The sequence below is a fragment of the Strongylocentrotus purpuratus genome, unplaced genomic scaffold, assembly GCF_000002235.5.
Source record: "Strongylocentrotus purpuratus isolate Spur 01 unplaced genomic scaffold, Spur_5.0 spur5_scaffold_5, whole genome shotgun sequence".
NCBI classification, from domain to species: domain Eukaryota; kingdom Metazoa; phylum Echinodermata; class Echinoidea; order Camarodonta; family Strongylocentrotidae; genus Strongylocentrotus; species Strongylocentrotus purpuratus.
The window spans coordinates 10357033-10376413 of record NW_022145611.1 but is presented as its reverse complement, the minus strand read 5'-3'; the positions used below and the strand labels follow the sequence as shown (position 1 = coordinate 10376413).

The window sequence follows — 19381 nt, the reverse complement described above, 5'->3', positions numbered from 1 at the left end:
CATATTTATTAATATATTATTCGTAAAATATAAAGTCATTAAACATCTTTAACAACACCTTTGATATCCATACTGCTATTTATTGAAAGTTGGTAACTATTCTTGTGACATAGTGCAAATGTGGTGTGTGATGGTACCAGTACCATATTTCTATTTCACCTATTCCTGTCTTCAATAGTAATTACCTGTACAGTATATTGTATATCCATAATTGTGTTGATCGACTGCTTATTTTACAATAGGACCTGATTGATCAGGAGATCGCATCCATGCGTGCTGCTGCAGCCGTTATCCTTCCCACCTCTGCAACACCCTCAGCAGGGATCAGTCCATGCAGGGAAGGGAACCAGTCCGATGAAGAACCATCGGAGGAATCACCAAGCAAGCCATATTATTACGAGATGTATGATCTTCCTTCAAGAGCTGAACCTCCCAGCGGGAATGATAGTCAGAGCCGTCCAAGGTCGCTGTTTGGTTACAGCCTCTATAAAGACCCACCAAGATCACACGATGCCTTGACCAAGACCTACCCACCAACTACAGCACCCCTCCAAGGTGATGACTCAAAGAGAGAAGTTACACCCCTACACCAGAGTGGAAGTGTCCAACTACAAAAGTACACACCACTCAAGAGCACAGGATCATCCAGGAGTCTGTCCGCCCCTCCCAACAGGAGACCTACCCCCCAGCCAAGTGGAGTCTACCTGTCCACACCACAACACAGAGGTGTAGCCAGACCTCATGAGGGTGGTTCCATTGGAAGTTATAGGGGTTCCCCGGGCAGCCAGGTGAAGATATCTCCCGTTAAATCCAGCCTGAGGAAGAGACGACCTCATGGAGGAAAACCCTTTCAAGAGCTTCCAACAGTCAGGGAATCCAAACTAGGTAAAAAGCAAAACACTATTTTCTTATTTATTTCTGACATTTGATGTTGTATAAGTGCTTTACCCATTTGAGATTGAGAAATCCTGGCTCAAAACTAACAGTAAGTTGCAGTACTGGCAATCCAGCAAAAAACAAGAAAGTGTGATTAAAGATGGAATAATCAATATTCCTTTTGGTTAAAATGGAAATTTGATTGTCATCCTATGGCATCCACAATTTTTTGTTTTTAATGATTAACGTTTCTAAGACAACATTAATATTTACATTATTTGAAAGTGAACTGACACTTTTATTTTAAATTGAATGATGTAATTTAGTGATGAGATGAGATTATCTGGTTTTAAGAAATGTATAAAATACAAAAGTGGAACCAAGCAACATATTTGTGATTTTGAGCCAGTGGATCAGTTTTAAGAAGAAACCAGTGACAAAATATATGCACTCTATGTAATGAGAAGTGAAAAGGAAGTAATGTATAACGATTATATTCTCATGAATATTTTATTACTTCTCCCTTGAAAACTTTCAAATGGATATAATCTGCAGAAAGCAGAAGTAGAGACAATGGTAAATCTTTATGTGAGTGCTTGATTGTTTGTTTGTATGATCAGTTCTTGTTTGATGTGATCTCTGACCTCTGACCTTGTCTTGATGAAGTCCTCTTTTCAATTTAAACAGCTTCGGGACTCTACCATTTGGGTGTCTATTAAGGGCCTTTTTGCAAGAGTGGCAACAGAAGTAACATGTACACAAAAGTAATTCCCATATCCACTCATGCATCACCAAACCTTCACTATCAAACATACGTACATGCTCATGCAATGTTGTTATACTCCATCTGTTTTATGGATTATTTTGAATACAGTGACTGTGTGTCTTTCATTCTTTACAATTAAGCAGCTGGCCACACACACATACATCACACGCTACAACCAAACAGTAGCTATCTGCTTTCAGCTGGTCCCATTATGAAATAATCAATATAGTACAGCTCCTTCGGAGCATTACAGATTAAAAGAAACATTTACAGTGTTACAGGAAGGGTAAAGAAGAAATCAATCTGAAGTATTGATCCACATTGATTGGTTCATGTACAATAAGCCTGTGGCTGTCACAAATGCATGGTCATGGTTTTGTGAGAAAACATCAAGGAACAATGGAACAAAAGGATTGTGTCAAAGATGGTACCTTTTCAGTTTGGGCACTGACGCAAAGTCAAGAACAAACAATATTTGTGGATCCTCTGTTACTTTTGCTAGTGAATATGTATGTTACAAAATTAACAATTCTCTCTAACTCACAAAATTGTCATTGCACATAGGAAGCTACATAGGAAGCTACATATCTCATACACATATTCAACAAAACATTTTTGTGAACGAAATTGCTGGATTCATCACTAAATTACAGTTTTGAAAATAGTGCCATTGTTTTTCCCACATGAGCCACTAAAAGTTAACACGATAGGCATGGGATGGAACCCTGCCCCCCCCCCTCCAAAAATATACACCACATGGTATTGTTAAAATTACTGGTACCGATAATACTTAACATAGGGCCGTTCATGTTCATGCTCAAATTCATTCATCCTGCATGTTTGAAGTCCTTCCCCCTTCACTGATCATTAATCATCTAATATGTTCAAAATAAAGGAAAGCTATTTAGCTTTTTACTGTCAAACATGGTTTAGTGACTACCTGTCTACAAAGACAACATTTTTTGTTTCCCTTGAAAATGGTTTTTCATTGAACCATGTACTAAGAAAACCTGTCTACAAAGACCACTTTTCTTGTCTCCCTTGGGTGGTCTTTATAGACAGGTTTCACTGTACATTGATACATATACTACTACATCATGTGATAATATTGAGTGCTCTCTATATCTGTTTATACGATTTTATATCGATAGACATGTGAATATTTTATCACTATGCAATTAAAGTTTACCCCTTACGATATTTTCCATACTGCAATCTTTATGCATCAATGTATGTATTCTATTTCATGTTTTGATCACTCATATATACTCTGCATTTCCCCACACTTTATCAAATGTCTGGACACAGATAAACTGCTGCAAGCATTTATTTGCCAACGTTTTCACTCTGAGATAACCGATTTGTCACATGATGTTTTGTTCTATTTTCTCATTTTCTTTGTGCACGTCCTTGTCCACGACCTTGTCCCTGTCCTTGTCCACTCTCCTTTAGTCTGGTCTCGTCCTGAATGTCACCTTGTGGCGGAGACAGCGTTACAAACTCTTGTGTCTGAGGTAAAAAGAAAAAAAAGTGGAGAGTGCAAGAAGCCAACAAGAGCTCAAGCTTTTGAAGAAAACAAAATATATCAAAAGCTGACGTTCTCTAATACTTTGAGCTTTTGCACTTTAATTCATAACAAACTGCACCCTGCTTTTCCTCGGTATTACAAAAATCAAAATCAAAAATATCTTTTTCTCATCGCTTAATGCTTTCATCATAATACCTTCACCATTGTAGCCCTTCCCTCTCGCATTACTACTGGATCTTGTTATGATTTCTCATCTGTCAGATATAGAATATTTATTATCAGGTGTATATGTACCTATATTCTGTTCTTGTATATATCCTTTCTTGCTGCTTGATGTTCAATTCTTTTTCATTTATTGTCTCTCAAACTCTAGATCTCCCAAGTGGAATATATAGTTGACTTCCGCAAGTACTGCCTTGCTTCTAAATACTCATATATGCTCTTTTCATCCACACATTGTTAGTGGGTGAAAATGTCTTCATATAATGCTATCCTTCATTTTCTTCTTCTATGATTTTAGTTTTGTAATCAAGCTATGTTATGTTACATGTTAATGGCTTTTATATTCTAGCTTTGGTGTCTTTGTGCAAATGTTGGGAAATATATTTTGAGGATCCAAACCTGATCCCTCTAAACACTTCTTCTCTCTCTCTCTTTAAAACTCTCTTCCCCTCTCCCTTCCCCCGCCCTCTGTTCCTTTCTCTTCTTTCTTTTTTAAGGTTTCTCCCCTTCTCTCTTGTTTTTTCACTCTTTCTTTCTCTCTCTATCTCTCAGACTATCTTTCTCTCTGCCTCTGTCTCTCTCTCTCTGTTTCTCAGTCTCTCTCTCTCTTTCCTTCTGTCTCTCTCTTTTTCTCAGTCTTCCTACCCCCACCCCCTCGTAGTCTCTTCTCTACTCTTTTCTTCACGGGATTTATATATTATTTCCAAAATGTGTACTTTTTTCTTCTTTTTTAACAATTTGACAGATATTTTATTTACAGAAATCTGTTTGATGGCAGTATACGTTCCTTACTATGAACATTCTTTAATTTGTTTATTTTGTTATATTGTCATCTTTCCTTTTTTTCTTTGCATTTCAAAGAATCATTTCCCTCCCATTATATACTTCACTCCTTGGCAATTTGCATTCCTTCATGTTAACATAATATTAGTATTATTGCTTAATTAAATCGGAATAAGTGTTAAAAGGTACATATATGTTCATTTGTATCACTAGGTAGGAAAATATGCAACCATATTTTTCTCTGCTGTTTGTTCATGGCACTGGCAATTTATGATTTGTCTTTTTATTAGTTTCAAGTTTCACATTGGTCCATGTTAAGTTGCAGTCAATTATTGGTGTATCACTTATCTATAATTTTTCTGATTTATACACTTTTGAAATAGCACATTAGATCACATGAATACCTGATGTCATCACATTGATATTTTAATAGCAAAGTCCAATACATGTTTATGTCAGTAGTAACATTAGAAACATTATTATGCATCCTATTGAAAATATTTCAGTAGGAATATCTATTTTGTACAATAGCACATATTGTCAAATCTTGCAGTTACCAGCTGGCCTGTTGGTATTTTGAAATGAGTATAATGTAGTAATTCTAATTCAATATTTCAACTAGTGCATTTCTATATGTGATTGTATTTAATTAATGTAGCTTTTATTATATAATAATTCTAATATGTCTACAATGTCATCAACATTGTGATAAAAGATTTAAAAGCTGGTGGTGATGAGCAAGATGAAGATGATAATAATTGTAATCATCTTTTTTTGTGATCATGTTTATTATCAATTTTGTACACCTTTCATGGATGTAAACGTTAGTGGGAAAAATCATTTGGGTGTAAAATACAGGCCCTTGCCCATATTCATATTTCAACGATTGATTTCTTTGTCTGACAAACTGTACTATCTTGTATCATTTTAACCTAGATGGCTCCCTGCGAAACTAGTTTTGACCCCAGCAAGTCCCAACAGCCAGATGAAGAGGGAGGATGGAGGTAAATATACAAGATTTTTTTTCTTAAACTTTAAAGGAATAGTATGCCCTATTTTAATCAGTCAAATGATTCTTATCCCCTGTTTGTATGTTTCTAGATAAAAAAAAAGATTAAGAATTCAAAGGTGCAGTCATTCATATCATGATAATTTGTTGAGAATGAGAAGGGCATTGACTCTGTTATAATCTGGGAAATTTGAGAATGGTGGCAGTGCTTTCTTACATGTACATGTACATCAAAAGCAGAAGCGTTATATAGAAAGGAAAGCCGCTTATTCAACATTTAACATATTTTGATTTCAAAACCGCAATATACGATTTGGCACATGAGGACCCAGGTCTACCGATGTTTCCCCCCTTTTTTTTTTTTTTTTTTTTTTTTTAGCAGCTGTGGTATATTACTATTTTCAATTTCTTCACTTGATATATTAAATTTAGTATATTTCATTGGTATATTACATTTTCAATTTTGAACAACTGTGGTATATTACATTTATGCACATTTGAAGTACAATACTCTCAAAAGTTCTTCATATCAGGAGTACCTTTAAAAGAAACCTCTTACATATATGAGAAAATTCAAAGTTATCATACTTCATAAATCTTGAGTATAGACTTCCCAGCTTTCATTGTTTCTTTTAATACAGCTCATTACTTTTTCTTTAAATACATTTACTGCAGCATGCCTTAATTTCTAAAGATATTATTTAATTTACCTTTGACTTAAGGTTTGAAGGCAGAGAACGAGACATACTGCTACTTTGCAAGACCCACTCACCCACTAGTCCCATCAACAGCTATATAGGTATCGGTATCATCAAGGCTCCTGCTAGAACAGTCTTCAATTACGTCAAGAATCCGGTGTGCAGACAGATCTATGACCCTATGCTCAAGGTAAGTTTAGGGCAAGGGTAGATGATGCTGTTTGGAGCCAGAAGAGCCTAAAGATACTTACTTTAAAGCAGAGTTACAAGTAGCTCACTTCTGGCTTTGAGCAAATAAAAGCTATGTGAGGTTAGAGAATACAGGAGTCGGTATCCCTAGATCATCACCTTCCTCGGCCAACAATCAGTCCCCACATTTAAAAATAAAATGATATATTAAAAAGAAACCTGATCGTGACTTCATACGAGGTACAAGAACATATAGAGTCCAAATAATACTTTTACATTGTGCATGAAAATAGTTATGGTCAGTCATGTAGTGGTAAATGTAATGACGAAGCATTGTGCTGTATTAATGATACCTGAAAAGTCATCTTCTATGCACTCTAAGGTTACATACTACATGTATTACCATTATATGACCTGTCTCTGTTTCAAGTTTTTTCAAGCAAAAAAAGCTGTTTTAGTTGATTTCTGTTTTAATTTTTGTTTTCTTGTACGTAAATGTACCATGTCAATAACATGAATGTCAGCTACTCTGCATGGACAATAAAGATGAACATTGTGGACCCCAATGAATTTAAGGATATATATCTGATTATGAAGTAACCCCTCTATTAAATGTACTGGTTGACTGTAATATGTTTCTTTTATTTGTTTTCTTCTTCAGGAAGTGAAAGTGAAGAAGGATTTTGGAGGTGATCTTCAGGTGGTGTACATGGTCTTCAAGACTGACCAATGCCTTCTCCAACATCCCAGAGATTGCCTGTGTGTCATCAAGACATTAGAAATGGTAAAATAACTGTTAGAAATGTAGCAATTTTTACATGCACTTCTAACTGAATTTGAACCCATCGCTGTAACTCTTTGCTTGCTTTGGTCAACCAATGATACAAACGGGATTGCCTCAGTCAACTTTTGTCACACTCCAAACTATGCAGCAGTACAGGGCCCTGTTTCATAAACCTTGTTATCAATAAACAAGATGCGATGATTATTATAAGCTACTGAAGTCCTCGCATTTGATTGGCTATGAACGGATTTTGTCATAGATCTTTGGCAGTCAATATTGATAATATGTTTAATGAAACAAGGCCCAGGATTTCGTTCCATGGTGAATGAAGAACTTTAAATGATATTTGTCCATCTCTTCCTGGTCATTTATGTGAGACATCGAGATAGAAATGATCTTATGTCTTTGAATTGGAGGATTAGATAACTGCAAAACAAGTCAATCAGTTGCTGGCCCCCATTGCTAGTCATTTTATTAACATGGATCTACACTACTAATTATGTATGAAATGTAAACTTACGTGAGATTTCCACAATTGTGTCCATCCTTTCCATGATGCATCAATGCTTTTCTTTTGTGCTTTTTTTCCTGGGGAAATGTAAGTCGATCACATTGTTAAACAAAAAGTGTTTTGTTTGCTATGACAGGATGATCGTTTCCTGGTGGTTGCAGTATCCATCAAGCACCCGAGGATCCCTCCCAAGAAGAAGACCCTCCGTGCAGAGGTGCTCCTGGCAGGATACAGCATCCAACCTCTGCAGACCGAATCAGGCATGGAGCACTGCCGTGTGACCCACCTCTCACAGGTCAATCTCCAGGGTGATCTGCAGCCGAAGCTTATCAACGCCCTGAGCAGCAGGCTGCCTTTATGCGTAGCCGATCTAAGGAACATCATCCAGATCGGAGATGCTTGATTGACCCGAGACTCGTTAGAGCGGAGCTAGTCATCATGGCTGGATCCTGCTTTCAACATTTACAGACTGGAGATATGGAGCACTTCTATTTTCCCACCTATCACAGATAAATCATTTGGGTGATCTTCAACTGAAGCTCATTATCAATACTCTGAGTAGCTGGCTGCCCATGCATGTGCATATAGGAGATCTCAAGCACATCATCCAGATTGGAGATTGTTGACTTGATGTTACTTTCAACAATCCAGATGCATGGTGACCTTCATCCCAAACTCATGGACACATGTCCTCATACAACCAGCTGGCCATTCAGAAAGAAGATTTAAGGAGCATTTTCTGGATCGGCGATGCCGGACTCCCACGTACATGCATGTACACCTATCAGGGCTTTCATCCACCAACTGACCATAATATGCACATGACATAAGAAATCTTGTCTAGATATTACAAGTAAACACCTACTCTCTTTCTCACTGCTATAAATAATCCATGTTTGGTGACCTGTGACTGAAGCAGTATTGTCAGTGCACAGAGCAGCCTAGCTACTGCCCATGTGCATTGCTATCCTGAGAGACATATGGTTCACTTCCACCTAATTGCTGTGATCTTCAACCTAAGAACATCAACACTTTGTGTACATCAATCACCAGTTGTGCCTTCGTACTGAAAAGATTAACCGTTAAATGCAAGTTTGTAACTACGCAAGTAGCAGTGTTCAACCATTTTGCTCCTGAGCTGCCAGAAACCTGTACCACCACTTCTGTAATATGCAGTGAACCAGCGGAAAAAACACCCTGTACCTATAGCTAAGTTTGTGCACACCTGTTCTCGAGAGCATCACTGGTTTTCAAATAATGCCACCTCACATCTTTGTCATGAATATTACAATCTTTATTGAACATGAAGTATGACCTTTAGCCTCGCATTAACTTGAAAGGTGTGAAAACCTGTGATGGTATCAGAAAGTTAGTGCGCCTTGCTGAGAAATGGGTGTGTTCTGCCACAAAAAGTTCAATGCATCCCCTTTGGGGAATTTACCTTAAATTCTGTCAACTTCATCATCTACCTATGAATACATGATATAGATGAAGGGAGGTGTTTCATCATGATATCTTTCTCCATCTTTCTGTATAAATGAACAGTCATTTTTGCTTTCGTGAATTAAAACAATATGAAAGTTGCCAATTTGAAGTAGAGGATTTATTCAGCCTTTGATTTATCTCCATTCTTGACTGGTTGAATAGAAGCACCATCCCTGACTGAATCTGATAATTGGCTAATGAATATTCATGAACTATGGTTAATGAATATTTGTGAACTAATGAATATTTATGATTGCCAGCTCATCTTTCTTTACTCAATTATGCTCTATTTTAAGCAATCTTTCAAGCAACATAATGGAAACACCTTGATTATTTAACTTGCCATGAATTTTAGTGGTAGGAAACTAGCATTTTTTTTTATAGATTTTAACTTCAAAATGCAGAATGGAAACACATATTTAGGTAGCTACCTTAGGTTATTTAAAGCTACAAATGTAATATGAATCAAAACTTATGTATTCAATCAGAGCTGACATATGGGAATATTGAAATGGGATTACAATTAGAATTACGTTACCTTGCAGTTAGATAGTGAAGGTTAATCAAGGATATAGTACTTACTATGGACCATATCATATTCTATTCATCTTGAAACATTAAAAGGAAGGGAAACAAATACAGACAGTGATATATAGATTTGTAATTAGCAATGGGGAAATAAATCTTTTTAGATTGAGAAAATACTTTGACAGGGTATTTATTTAGTTCATATTGACTAGGCACACTCTGCTTCTGATCAATTTTTTCGTTAAGTATTTACCTTCATCTATATGTAACTGACAGAATATTGTATTGTTTGAAATCAGCTGAACTAAAAATGCAATATTAGAACAAAATAGAACAAAATTTAAGCTTCCATTATTTGAGAGCAAGTTTTTTACATTGACATCTTTTCTAAAAGTTGTATACTACATATTTCAGCAGGAGTCTATTTGCTACGAAAAAGATAGGTTAATGTTTTATGATGCTATATTCAAATAAGTTTTGGGGTTTTCAAAGTTGGGTGAGAATAAATTAATGCAGTTTAAACAGATGACAGAAAGATTTATTAATATGCATCATGATGAAGTGATTATAACACATTTATATGGTACAATTATATGACTTTTGTCGTCCATGTTCTGAAAGTTATTTGTATTATTGACAATATTTACGTCAATGAATTTCAGAACAACCTCTTACAATCACCTTGATATTGGCAGCTGAGATGTAAAATGAATTGTAGGAATCATAGAATCAATAAATTCTTTTCAATATGTAAGAAACTAGCTAATGTTATCCTTTTTTTCTACTGTTGTTGATACTTTTGATTTTCTACAAATAAAATCAAACATGAAAAGCAACTTTTCTACTCATTATAATGCATGTTTTGAAGGATGTAGAATTTAGTTTACTGTGTTATTGAATGAGTCAAAGTACTTTTATTTAATTGATAAATCATGACCAAGGTCCTCTATCATAACATTAATTTCTTGATTAAATACTCTGCAAATATGTATTCAATGCGACTAGTTCTACTTAATACAGACAATGATATATTATCATCTATCATGATATTAATTTCTTGATAAACCGTCTGCAAAGATGTATTCAATGCAAATAATTCTACTTAATACAGACAATGATATATTTTCATAAATGTACAACAAGCTTTTCAGAAACCTCATCTTTCCAGAGCGAGAAGGATGTTTATCCTAAACCCTTTACACCGAGGTAATGCCCTTCTTGCTCTTAACCATCCGTTTCTCTATAAAGTAAAAGGAATGCGGGTCAATTGAATCATGAATAATGGAAATATAAAGTACGCTGTTTGTGTATACACTTATCAACCATAAAGTATTCAAAATAGGTCATGGCAATCAGCAGTGAATGGACGTTTATTTTGTTATTGTAAATGTACCGGTCCTTTCACTTAATCTACTTCAGCTAAATTGGTATTCAATTTCTAACTCTTCTTTTGTAATGCACAAACCGTAACTGCCAATTCATCACAACGTGAGATGATAAATTACATGTGGAGTCCTGAACGATGATTAAGCTCTTATTTATTAAAACATTCCATTTGTACAGAACCTATTTTCAATGAGTATACAGACAGAAGATATGTACATGTACTTGTATATAGTGTAGAGAAACGACTATTTGTATTCTGGATTTCACAAAAATACATGCTTCCAGACATTTGTATTTAATTTGAGATGTATTTATTTAATATGAAAAGAGTTCTAAACTCACCGGCCAATAGGATGTATTCCTGAATCTCAATTAGATTATGTTGGTGATTAGAAATTACTTTGAGAGAGTGTATATGTTATTTGTTTGCCATTTAGTTTGTTTGTATTTACAGTATTTCATATTTATTTATCATCAGGGCAAGGTGCTATTATGAATGTAATATTTCTGTTTGTTGTTTTGCCCATTGATAGTACGATTTAGATTTTGTTGTCGTTAAATTGTAATCTCATTTTATGATTTTCATTTTCAATCAGTTGTGTGTCACGAGTGTGCTTATTATTATGATGAAAAATACAGATCAATTGTTTCAAGTGAAATTATAACCGTCTTTAGTTGCATGTTTTTGTGTGAAATTGAGAGATAATTAAAATTTGCTTGGTGTGAGAGATAACAGTGAATACAGTATTTGTCTGATATTTGATATGGCAGTGGAGTTGATGATGATGACGGTGATGATCATGGGGTTAATTTTGTTGTGTCGATGATGATAAGATATTTTGATAATTATTGCAAATACACAAGACAAAATTACGACACAATGTCTTCAAGGCATTTTTTTAATTTTAATAACGCCCACTTTTATTCTTGGACTTAAAGAACATAGGTGCACGAACACTCTCAATACAGCTGTGTTGGTCTTGAAGGGACATCTCTTTTGTGATACTCAAATTAAAGTTTGGGCTTTTAATAACAGATGTCCCCCCCCCCCCCTCTCTCTCTCTCTCTCCATCTCTCATATTTTCCCTTTTCCCACCTTTCCTTTCTCATTTCTCTTAATTTCTTAGCAATTTCCCTTTGTTTTAATACTAAAATAAGTTTAATTAACATTCAGTGTTTTATTTTACTTTATGATTTACTAATCCCATTTTTGATTGACTCAACTACCTAACAATTCACCAACCTAACAATTCACCAACCTACTCCTAATTCATATTTTGCTATTATATCATTTTGAAACAGTGAATGCTTTAGAATACTGAAGATCAAAAATCAAATCTACTCACAACTGGATACAACATAATACTAAATTTTAATAAAGTTTGTTTTTATTAAGTATTAAATATAACCATTTACAACTATTAATATTGACTGGAAGAGTATTGCTCAGTCCATCACAACTAGTATTGCATCAATCAATAACACTTTAGTTATTACATACATTCTGCGTTTCTTTTAAGTGTGTACATGTGTAACATACATTTTCTTTCAAATTCCCATACCTCTCCATTTTTGTCTTGCAAAATCTCTTTAAATTCAAAAGAAAAAGAGTGTCTTATCTAAAACACTGCAGCAAAATTCTTCAAAGACATATCACAAACTCATGAATTGACAAATCACTTGTATAAAGATTCGTGTTCATTTTCCTTGCCCCAAAGGGTCAGACTACAAAGTACCAATAGCACTAAACAAATCTATTTTCATGTAGGTAAAACATGTGCAACTGTTTCTATACATATTCATGAATAAATTAAAATAGATTGAAAGGAATATTTTTTTTAGAATCTACATCACAATTTAACATTGTCAATTATAAGAGGTGACACTATAGTATACATCAGCCATCTCAACAAATTTGTGCTAGGAGGTTTTTGACATTTTGTGTACCAAATACTAAAACTAAAAGCACGCATGGATAAATAGGCAGACAAAAACATCTAAGAAATGTACCCTGAAAAATTTGTGCATGAAACTTCATGAACAGAGAATAAGCAAAGTGCATCAAATTAAAACATAAAAATCTAATACCAGAAGAAAAAAATAACTACAATTGTGTGAGAGGTAACTTCAACATGAAAGTAAAAATGACAAGTAAAAAAGTCGGTCATCTCTACAGAATTTAAACCTTACAAAAACATTATTCATTACATGGGATATATGTGGTATACTAAAAATCCAAAAATCTAAATGGGCAAAAAATCTTTCAAAAGCAAATCCTTTGGTGAAGAAAAAAATATATATTTTCAATACATAGTAGAAGTCCATGTTTACAACTAAATAAAAATAGCTATCGTCCATGTATTAAACAGCAGCCAATGATAGCATTTTGGGTCATTAAAATAGAAGACTTTAAAATTTATCTTGGACGGAATATCCAGATGGATATAAAAGAATATCATCTCCACACATTGTTGCTAAAAGTAACAATATCACATTCAAGATCTACTGAAATATGGTCATTCAGGTTCTATAGAAAGGCTTTAAAAAGATATAATAAATTGTGAATCTGACTTAAACCAAACATTGTCTGCTAAGAGCCAGAAAGAAGTGCATCACGGCAAACTTTCAACAGAGTGGACATCATTCTGGCCCTCAACGAACAATATATAGTGTAGGGAGGCGTAGTACAGTATTTGTACACGCACATACATGTACATGTACTGCAGAGGGAACTAAATATATGATATACATGTACATTTATTTTTTCAAATTAGAGTTCAACTTAATCCTCTTTTTCCTTTGACTTTGATGAAAGATATGTAGATGAATAAGCACAAAATAATGTAAGATGCAACATATACTAGGAATAAATAAAATATACATGTTTCAATGATGAACAACTAAAATAAATATTTTTCAACAATGCTAATGTTACTAGACATATGAAAAATGACACAAACTATGAGAGAAATGTTAAAATGTTTGTAGAAGCAAATTAATGTAGTGTCGAAGCACACCAGTACACAATATGAAACATGTATCATAAAAAACTTGCCTATCACAATTAACATTCTAACACAACAACTTCAGTAAGATTAGTAAATCCTCTACAAATGGATGAGACAAATTTACAAAGAAGAAAAAATTCATGAACTAGCATATAATCACTATATTTTTCTTTAAGCATTTTATCACAAAGCCCTTTTGAATTGCATCTCACTCTTCTGTTTTTGATCCTGTATATTTAAATATGAGTTCTAAAAAAGAATCGACATTAGAAAAATACATTTACTGGTAAAACGTTAATAAGACTATAAACGTTTTTATGATCATATGGGAGGGGGTGAAACCATAGATAGTACAGGGTTGAATGTAAATTAAAATCAAGAGGAAGAGATAGAGATTTAAACCCTGCCTAGTGACTGCTTTCTTTCTTAAAAAAAGGTATTTCATATACAGCTGTCTCTCTAAACACAGGTGTGGTTTAATATCAGGTATCTCGTTGAATAGATTTCTTGAATATTATAATAACCTTGCTGACAATATTGTAGCATTTCAAGAGTACTACTGCACAGAAGATATGAGCAAGATACATGTACCAATGTGAGTAAAAAAAATATATATAAAAACTGAGTATCATTAAGAACTTTTTTTTCCTTCACCTCAAAAGAAATTTCTTCATTTTGTATTTCAGGTTGACAGTGGTGCAGCATTTTACATTTAGTATCATTTAAGTAGTCCACTTGCTTGATGGCTAAGTGGAACACATCTTCATTTCCATTATCAGATAAATATAAAAGACAAAATGGCATACAGTCTAGGTCAAAGCATGGTTAGATTATAACACAATCAGTCATGATGATCTACACCGTAAAATATCATTAGCAGTCATCAAATATGTAAGCTCTTGTCTAAACTTCAAATTCATATACTTTTAAAAGGAATATCTTTTGATTAAGCGTTGTTCCAAACGTTGAGATAATGAAAGCCATAGTTGAGTACAAGTACAGCAACTCACTGGACAGTAACATACTGATACACTGTTATATCAAGTAGACGTGTATCAACAGATTTCACCCTGTTTAATAGCCTCAATGACAAATAATTGCATGTTTTAGTATTTTACATGATATTGGCTCTGTCTATGGCACACAATGCACTGTGGTCCTTATTTTGACTGTGTGTCACAATGGATCAAACCCAGGGATTGGACAATCACCCCCTCGCGCTGGACTACCACCCCCTCCCTTCTTACAACTGCCCCCCTAAAACATCATGGACAACTAACTAGGAGTAGGAGGTACCAAATATCAAAGAGTTGTATAATTTATACAAGAAACTTTTGGGGTAGATTCCTTAGGGAGATATAGTTGTTTAAGAGGTAAATGTCCTGAGGGAGTAGTAGACTGGAAGATAGTTATCATGATTGTCCTAACCATACAAATCTCTGAGGTACTCAAGTAGGTGGAAGGTCTGTAAACCATGGTACCGACCCCTATTAAGCCTGCCGTGGTGCCTCTTTTTTTTTCTTTCTCAAGAAGCGCATTTTAGACAATCAACTTGCAATATTCATTGCAATTAAAATTATTGGGACGGGGAGATGAAAATAACAAAGGCATTTCTTAAACTACCGACTATTCTAAAACTAGAAACAGCAATACTAAAAAACTGGTTTAAAGGTACTAAAAGCCAATAAACAACGTTGTGCATAGGAATGAATGAATTTGGAAGGACTAACTTATTTCCTTAAAAACATACTATTATATGTGATATTCTTTTAAGACACAATATTATGTGGATAGAACCTGTGAATATCTCAAAATCAGATGGAAATAGGAAATGCAGAAATGTACTTGTGGCAAGGTATGCAGAGGTACATGTAACTATCCACTGTGGAAATACCAAAGACTGTAACAAAATTAACTTCTGAGTGAGTTCTGACTAATGTAGCAAGCACCTTTGTATATACTATTACAACTAGCACACATATACAAACACACTAAAATTACAAGGATTTATCATTTTGTCTTCCTTTCACACCCATTAGAAGATGCATGTTCTATATTATGTGCAGGATCTGGGGTGTCCACAAAGTGTAGCCGGAACGTATGCTTCATAAGGAACTTCTCGTTGATTAGAGTACCTAACATCCAAAATGGGAAATACTCCAGTGTTATCAACCCTAGGAAGTCCCACTCAAAGGGGGTGTAGTCCCACGGGCAAGCATTGAACTGTGTAAGAAGAAGCCCCGTCGAGAACTCCCACAGATAGATCCACATTGAGTACATCAGAAGGCGGACAAGAAGTGGCACTTTGCCGTTCAAGCGAAGGTACATCTGCTCCATAACTAAGCTGGAGCCGCCGTAGATGAAGAGGGACCAAACGCTTGTGTTCCCGGGAAACTTCCAGTTCTGGTTGACGACAAACTCCCAGGCTGCCGTGAACATCACCTCGCTGAAGTAGCCGTGGATTGCATAGATGTAGAATCGCACCCATATCGACAGTGGTCCTTGGTCGAACATGGTTTAAGAGTCTGTCTAGAAGATTGTCTTTAACAGAGATGCACCTGAATGGCTGATGTTGATGTCAGGAAGGAATTGCTTCTTCAGCTTATAAAACAATGAAGGAAAGGTTCTTGCCTCAGGCTTGGTTCTGGTAAGAAAGAAAAAATAAAACAATCTTGCATTCAGTTTATCCAAGCTACTAGATCTAGATATATTCGTCCAACATACTGCTTTGATTTCATGTTATGTCTATTTGGTGTCAGTAATTGTTAGCTGAGATTAATCTATTATTGGCTAATCTTGGCCGAGGTCATTCAATTCCATTGAATTGATATCACTTTGTCTCTATTTCTGACTCTCACTCTGACAATCTAATTTAATAAGGGTTTTGGTCTTAGACTAAAAAGTAAAAAATAATCAGTAAACTCTATAGTCTATAATCTATATAACTTTTACTCTATCATCTCATTTTAATCGAGTTACAATCACGCTTAACACCCACATGCCTAGTCTATCAAACAATAACAAAGGACAATGCATGCAACACCAACCAGCGCGGCGACAGCTCCGAATGTGAACACCGGCCGGCTTGCGCGGCCCCGGCAGCCGGCAGGTACTGCGGAAATCATAGTCATACTCGATATCTTACCGGTGTCCCAGACACAGTGCATGCAGCTGCAGCTACACAGCTGAAATACATTACTTACATATTACAGGGTTCACGGATGAATTAATTAATGTCAAGAATGTCGGCTATACGTACAAATACAAGTTAAGTGGAGAAGTTAGTATACTCGTCACTTACTCGGCAAAATTACCTGAGAACAATAAAAATTCACTCACGAAATCTGTTGTTTACCTTTTCTCTCACACGGATCACGGATCAATGAATCATATTATACAATTTTACCGTATACTAGATGGCGCTACAGATCTAGATGAAATGGGAAAATAAGCCATTAAAAAAAAAAAAGCCATAAGACGGCTAATTAGTGATGACCACCGATCTATAAAGGCCATCTGTCACCCGCATTGCCTCCTTCTTGAAGGAAATGTGTGTTGAAACATCTATCTAAAATTGTGTGTGTTTCCCTTGGCTGGCCATAATATACAGGTCTATATACATGACTATGTTCATATTGCATTTCAATTTAAAATATACCGGTACCTATTGTGATTATGAATGGATCAAGACTATATAGATGAAGAGAAAAATAGCCCCAGTCCCATATAAATGGCACTGGCTAGATAATCACAAAGCAAGTTAATTCAATTCAATTTGATCTTAAATTAATATATAGAAATAGAATCCACAGTTTTGGATTATATTCAATATTGGAAACAACGCTAACTGGGAACAGTTGAAAAACCAGTTGATTACCAGTAGCGACCAGCAATCAATCAACTGATAATCGATAATCAATATTGCTTAGCATATCTGGCAACCAACTAAACCACATTAATTTAGACTCTTGCAATTACCCCATCACAAAATCATTTGAGGTGTATTACATTTGAGTGTATGGTTAATTGAGTACTTGCGCGATATCATACATGATTTTACTGGTTATTAATTACATATATCAATATATCTATTTTTACGTCTTAAATTAGATGTAAAACATGATCAGACATAATATATTTGTCAATGATTGACTAATAAAATATAAATCACAAAATTAATTGTGCATTGTCACATTTGCTTGAGATCATGATAATAACGTTTTCGGGTGAAAAAATGCAAATTAATCATCAATATGCATTAGATACATTGAACTGGTTTTTCAACTGGTATTCTACTGGTTTCTACTGGTAAATCAACTGGCAATCGTATACTGGTGTTCAACTGGTCAAATCATCTGGTAATCATCATCTAGTGGTTTTCAAATGGTAGAGCAATCGGTAATAATCTGCTAGTTTTCAACTGGTAAGTGGTAATCATCTGCTGGTTTCTAACTGGAATCAGCTGGTATCAAATGGTCCAGTTTGGCCACTTTGCAGCAACTGAAATGAAGTTATGAATTACCAGTTAAGCCCACTGGTTTTAACCGGTATCAACTGGTCTGATAATATACCAGTATACGCCTATGGAATCAACTTGTAAACTACACCAATTGGGTTTCAATATGTTCCAACAGGAAACAATTGGTCTCAAATGGTCCACTTTGTTTTATGGGTTTTAAACTTGAATCAACTGGCAAATGTACCAGTAAGGCCTATTGTTTTTAACTGGTATCAACTGGTGTAACAATTAACCAGTATGGTTAATTGGTTTTAACTGGAATCCAGTGGGTTTTTTTTCAGCATGTGGCAGTTAGGTCAATGGGTTTCAACTCCAATATACTTGTGCATGTGAAGATTACCAGTGGTGCCAACTGGTTTCAACTGGTACCAGTTTAATCCAGTTGCAACCAGTAGAATAAACTGGCACATAATATATTCCAGTTCCGTCAACTAGATTCAACTGGTACCAGTTGATTCCTGTAGAAAATCCAACTGGTTTCAACTGTTTTTTATACAAAAAGTATCAAAAGAAGATACAAAATTGTATTGAAAATCATCAACTCTATAAATAATCAATAGGAATTAAAGTGGATTGAGACCGGAAAAGGAGATGCAAATACAAATGAATGATTGAAAATTCATCAAAGTGCATGTACATGTAATCAATTTACAAAACTCAAAGAGAAGTAAAATATCCAAAGGAGAAGCAAATTATACATGAAGTACATTTAATGCACTAGCTGTCTCGAATTTACAGCTAATTAATGGGGGGGGGGGGGGGATACGCTGCAGCATTACATGCAATATTCGTTAAGGGAGGGGCGGTGTAGGGAATTCTAGTGTGCTTGTGATGAAGGAGGAGCTGGCCTTCTGCTTATTTGGGAGTGAAATGCCATTCATCGACCCCGTGCAAAAGTCACTTCCAGATTCCTGCACATTGGCCAATCGGAAAAAGTGTGCCCCTTTTGGATGAAACACATCATGATGTGAAACAAAATAATGTGTAACGCAAAATTTGTCATTTTTCTTCCCTTCACTAATTTTATGCCAGAAGCATTAAAAGACAAATATTCTTTCTCTCTATTTTGTCGTCCCCCCCCCCCTCTCT

The 19381-nt window shown here is 35.1% G+C and overlaps 2 protein-coding genes across 9 annotated transcripts in view; one reads left to right on the top strand and one right to left on the bottom strand.

Annotated features, from left to right (window-relative positions):
• LOC105436725 overlaps positions 1–11424 on the top strand; it is a 94672-nt gene extending 83248 nt beyond the window's left edge. For 6 of the 8 annotated variants that reach the window (XM_030999342.1, XM_030999341.1, XM_030999339.1 and 3 more), the window contains 6 exons: positions 243–885; positions 3095–3156; positions 5112–5179; positions 5907–6072; positions 6733–6855; positions 7503–11424. In XM_030999342.1, the coding sequence (XP_030855202.1) occupies positions 243–885; positions 3095–3156; positions 5112–5179; positions 5907–6072; positions 6733–6855; positions 7503–7769 (1329 nt within the window). In that variant the 3' untranslated portion in view covers positions 7770–11424. Of the gene's footprint in view, positions 1–242; positions 886–1431; positions 1453–3094; positions 3157–5111; positions 5180–5906; positions 6073–6732; positions 6856–7502 lie in introns of those variants that run through there. The other 2 variants (XM_030999343.1, XM_030999344.1) reach the window with 2 other exon arrangements.
• A 4359-nt stretch (positions 11425–15783) lies between these two features.
• Positions 15784–16287, bottom strand: LOC753286 (transmembrane protein 229B). Its single transcript, XM_030998562.1, has one exon. The coding sequence runs from the start codon at positions 16285–16287 to the stop codon at positions 15784–15786; it is 504 nt and encodes a 167-aa protein (XP_030854422.1).
• Positions 16288–19381: the final 3094 nt, after the last annotated feature.

What these genes read in the sequence shown, in the direction of transcription:
- LOC753286 (XM_030998562.1), bottom strand. Translation starts at nt 16,287, where the DNA reads ATGTTCGACCAAGGACCACTGTCGATATGGGTGCGATTCTACATCTAT.